The 4,359-nt window shown below is 40.0% G+C and overlaps 1 protein-coding gene across 1 annotated transcript; it reads right to left on the bottom strand.

Moving 5' to 3' along the window:
* Positions 1–482: 482 nt before the first annotated feature.
* Positions 483–2,957, bottom strand: LOC147481805 (uncharacterized). Its single transcript, XM_086579069.1, has 3 exons — positions 2,736–2,957; positions 2,207–2,627; positions 483–1,711 (listed from the first exon to the last, which is right to left on the bottom strand). The coding sequence occupies exons 1-3, from the start codon at positions 2,955–2,957 to the stop codon at positions 483–485; spliced, it is 1,872 nt and encodes a 623-aa protein (XP_086435195.1).
* Between the last annotated feature and the right edge of the window lie 1,402 nt (positions 2,958–4,359).

Below are 4,359 nucleotides of genomic sequence, written 5' to 3' on the forward strand. Positions count from 1 at the left end.
TTTTTTATCCGTAAGCGAGGTTTTTAGAGAGGTCCCCTACCCCTTTTCAGAAATAAAAATAATAGCTTGTTACATCCTTACATAGTGCTTTGCACTAGCAACTTCAAAAATAATTTTCTTTACATCCTCAGAAAAGGAACTAGGGACTAATTCTATGTAACTACTATTCGGGATGTTATGTGCTAAGGCATCAGCTAGCCTATTTGTTTCCCTTAATACATGAATTATATTAAAGTGTGTCATCTCACTTTTGATAGCATATATGCTTCTGGTTAGCTTCTCTGCCATCCATGGATGCTTGTTTTTACTGCTGAAGAATGATATCACATTGGTCGAATCTGTCTGTATCTCAAGTTTTTTAATGCCATGCCTCATCGCCATTTGAATGCCTTGCTCGACTACCTGCAGTTCAATCATCGAGATACTCTTCAAGTATGAGCTGCCTTTACTTGCTGCTACCACTTCACCATAGCTATTGCGAATTACAGCTGCCCATCCAGCTTCTGATCCTTGCAATGTCTCGTATTCATGTTTTGTATCTCCATTTCTACTCGTAACCACTGGCAGTACTTTATTTTCTCCTTTTTGATACCCACATCTATATTCCACTTGTCCATAAACTGCTGAGCTTCAGGGCCTGGTGGCATTGAAATGTTCATTCCCATCAATTTTATCCTAGCATCTCTGATCATGGCCTCAAGCAATTGGTGCGCGTCTGTATTTTTGTTGTGAAAGATGTGATCATTTCTAGCTTTCCAAACCGTATACATGAAAGCATTCCAGACAAGACGAAATCCATCCTGACTACATCCTTTACCTCTCATGACTGATCCAACCCATTCCACCTCTCCTTCCCAAGTCAGAGCAAGTGCTCTATGAAACCCCATTCTCTGAAGAATTAAATTCCAAACCGTATTTGCAAAATTGCATTTAAAGAATAGATGATTTTCTATTTCAAACTCACGCCAACATAGCACGCATGTATCAGCTTGAATTTTCTTCCATTCTTTTAACTTCTTCAGAGTCTTCAGTCCCCCACTCAAAGCCATCCAAGAAATAAAAGAGTGGCGGGGTATTCTGTTTGAATACCAAACTATTTTGGCCCACTGGACTTTTTGGCGCACAGCTCTCAAACTTTCATACGTCTCCTTCATACTATAGCCTCCATTCATCGACGAAGTCCAGACTATCTTGTCCTCTCTCCCCATGATTTCAACCTCTTCAATCTCCTGCAGAAATTCTCTGAAGTGTGCCTTTATATTTTGTGGAAAGCTCCATTTCCCTGCTCCAATATAGTCTGCTACCTTGTTCTGTAAATGACATGTACTGTTATATAGTAATGCTTGTGGATATTTCAACCTTAGAATCCCAGTAGAATACCAGGGGTCATTCCAGAAACTTGTTTTCCTCCCATCACCAATTTGGTGTGTAACTATCTTAGTTGCCTCTTTCCTAGCTTTAAGAATGTTGCGCCAGCTCCATGAGCAGTCTTGTGGTACCTTCATCACCCAAAAATTGTTGTCTTTTATCTTGTTCCTATATATCCATGTTACCCGTAAGCTGTCTGCATTTGTTACAATCTTCCAGAGATGCTTCATTGTAGCCGATTGGTTTACCTTTTCCAAATCCCTAATCCCTAGGCCTCCTTCTTCATAAGGGAAGCATGCAGTTTCCCATCCAATTAAGGCATGTGACTGTGTGCAATCTGGACCTGTCCATAAGTAGTTCCGGCATAATCTATTGATGTCTTCAAAAGTCTTCTGGGGGATAGTGAACGAGGCCAGCCAATAAACACTGAGGTTGTTTAACACAGCTTTGATTAGCTGTAGCCTTCCTGCATACGACAGTAACTTACCCTTCCAACTTTGGATTCTTTTAGCCACCTTCTGCACTAAAGGACTACAATCAACATATCTTAATCTTGTAGTAATTAAGGGTAACCCCAGATATCTCACTGGTAACTGTCCTCTTGCAAAATGCAGAACCTACTCAATCTCTGCACTTGTCGTATCGTCCACTCCAGCAAAAAATATATTACTCTTCTGTAGGTTCACTTCTAGCCCTACCACCGTCTTAAAAGTTTCCAAAGACTGTTTGAGAGATTTAGCACTTTGAATATCCCCATACATAAATGTCATTAAGTCATCTGCAAATGACAAGTGAGTGATTATAGGATCTATGCACTTGTAATGTAACCTATACATACCTCTCCAGACACTCTGATTCATAATATCAGTAAATAGATCCATAACCATAACAAAAAGGTACGGTGAGATTGGATCTCCCTGCCTTATCCCCCTTTGACCTCTGAAGTACCCATGAGCTGATCCATTGATCATAATAGAATAAGATGTTGTCTCCACACAAGCTTTCACCCATGTAATGAACCTAGCTGGTATACCCACTCTTCGCATAGCAAATTCCACTGCTTCCCATCTCACTGTATCATAAGCCTTTTTCAAATCAATTTTAACCGCACATCTGGGTGGATGCTGATCCCTGCGATAATTATGCATAATCTCATGTGATAGCAGAATATTATCTTGTATACTCCTTCCAGATATGAAGGCTGATTGGTTAGAGTTCACCACTTTAGGCATGAATTCTTTCATTCTTTTCGTCATGACCTTAGCAATGCACTTGTACATCACTCCACATCATGCAATAGGTATGTAATCCCCTAATGAAGTAGGTATGAGTACTTTAGGGACTAGAGTAATACATGTCGAAGTTACCTCTTTTAGCATCTGATTAGACTGGAAGAAGTTTTTTGCTGCTCTTATGAAGTCTTCACCAATAATTTTCCAAGTACATTTGTAAAAGAACGAAGAGAATCCATCACTCCCTGGAGATTTATCATTATCAATGTCCGCTAGGGCCTCTATGATTTCATCTCTTGTCACATCCTGCTGTACTCTATCCCATTCTATCATGTCAAGCTGTTGTCGAGGCTCCATGTCTTGAAACACTTAAAAATTCAGCGGCGCATATTGCTAGGGCTATACAGGGCTTCATAGAAAGCTACACACTCATCTCCTATATCTTTTGTATCTTGTATAACATTTCCAGCCACATCTTTCAAGCATGTAATCTTGTTCACCACCCTTCGTGCTTGCATAGACTTGAAAAAATATTTGGTGTTATTATCTTCCACTACTATCACCTGATCCCTTGATTTTTGTCGAAACATACCCTCCTCAGAGTTAATAGCTTGCACATGCGCTGTAATTGCTTCCCTTTCTTTCCTAATCAGAGATCGATCCATAGGCTGTGTTTGCAAATGCGTCTGCGCTTGATCCAATACATTTTTTGTTTCGCTGACTCTGTTTATCACATTCCCCACTCGTTCTCTATTCCACTAAATTAGTGCAGCCTTTGTTAACCTTAGCTTCTTCATGAATACAAACATAGGATTACTAACAACCTTACTCTTCCATGTATCCCCTACTACATCCATGAATCCCTTCTCAGTATACCAGAAATTAAAGAACCTGAAGGCTTTGCGTTGTTGATTTTTCTGAGTTACTGATGTTACTATCATGGGCGAGTGATCAGAAACTGCTCATTCTATCTCCCTCTTCTGCTATCAGTAATGCATTTAAGGGATCTGATTGTAATCTTGCTTGAACTGATTCTATAGCTGCTCTAGTAATCACCACCCTTGTATTAACATCACCAACTCTGTTTCTATTCCATTCAATTTAAAGCTCCCTCTACATCGATGTTTCTTACTCGGTGATTCCCACCCATCTTCCTCAATCTTATGAATTTCCTGTACCTCGGTGTCTACTGCCTTGCCTTTTAGCTTCTGATCTTCCTGTGTTTCCTTTCTCAGTTGCACTTTTCCATCTTTACTTGTAGTATTCATTTTCTATAGCCATACCTTGTTACTACTATCTTTATCCACTTTGACCTTCTTAGGACAACTTTGGTCGGAGTGGCCAAAAACTTCACAACCCAAACATCTCTGTGGCTTCCAGTTGTATTCAAACAATACTTTGTATACTCTTTTCTGATCCAGAATCAGTGGAATATCAGTTGGATACTGGCACTTCGCATCTATCTCTACGCACAGCCTTGCATAAGATGTGCGAGTCATATTCTCAGTTAAGCGATCAGTGAACATTGGTACTCCTATAGCACTCCCAACTTGGCTAAACCCTTGCTTATTCCACATTTCCATTGGCAAGCCTTTCATAACTACCCATATTGGTATTGTTTTAAGTTCTCGAGTTTCTGCCTCGACAAACAGCTTCCACGGCCTAACTACAAAAAGTTGGCTAGCAATATGGAAGGAACCAAGATCTAAAACAGCCTTCCTCTCATCATCATTCTGAAACTTGAATGTAAACATGGTAT

The sequence above is a fragment of the Coptis chinensis genome, chromosome 8, assembly GCF_015680905.1.
Source record: "Coptis chinensis isolate HL-2020 chromosome 8, ASM1568090v1, whole genome shotgun sequence".
NCBI lineage: Eukaryota > Viridiplantae > Streptophyta > Magnoliopsida > Ranunculales > Ranunculaceae > Coptis > Coptis chinensis.

What these genes read in the sequence shown, in the direction of transcription:
- LOC147481805 (XM_086579069.1), bottom strand. Translation starts at nt 2,957, where the DNA reads ATGGAGCCTCGACAACAGCTTGACATGATAGAATGGGATAGAGTACAG. An exon ending in CTAATCAGATGCTAAAAGAG is followed by an intron (nt 2,628 to 2,735) that starts GTAACTTCGACA and finishes TGCATTGCTAAG; the next exon opens with GTCATGACGAAAAGAATGAA. An exon ending in GAATCAGAGTGTCTGGAGAG is followed by an intron (nt 1,712 to 2,206) that starts GTATGTATAGGT and finishes ACTTATGGACAG; the next exon opens with GTCCAGATTGCACACAGTCA.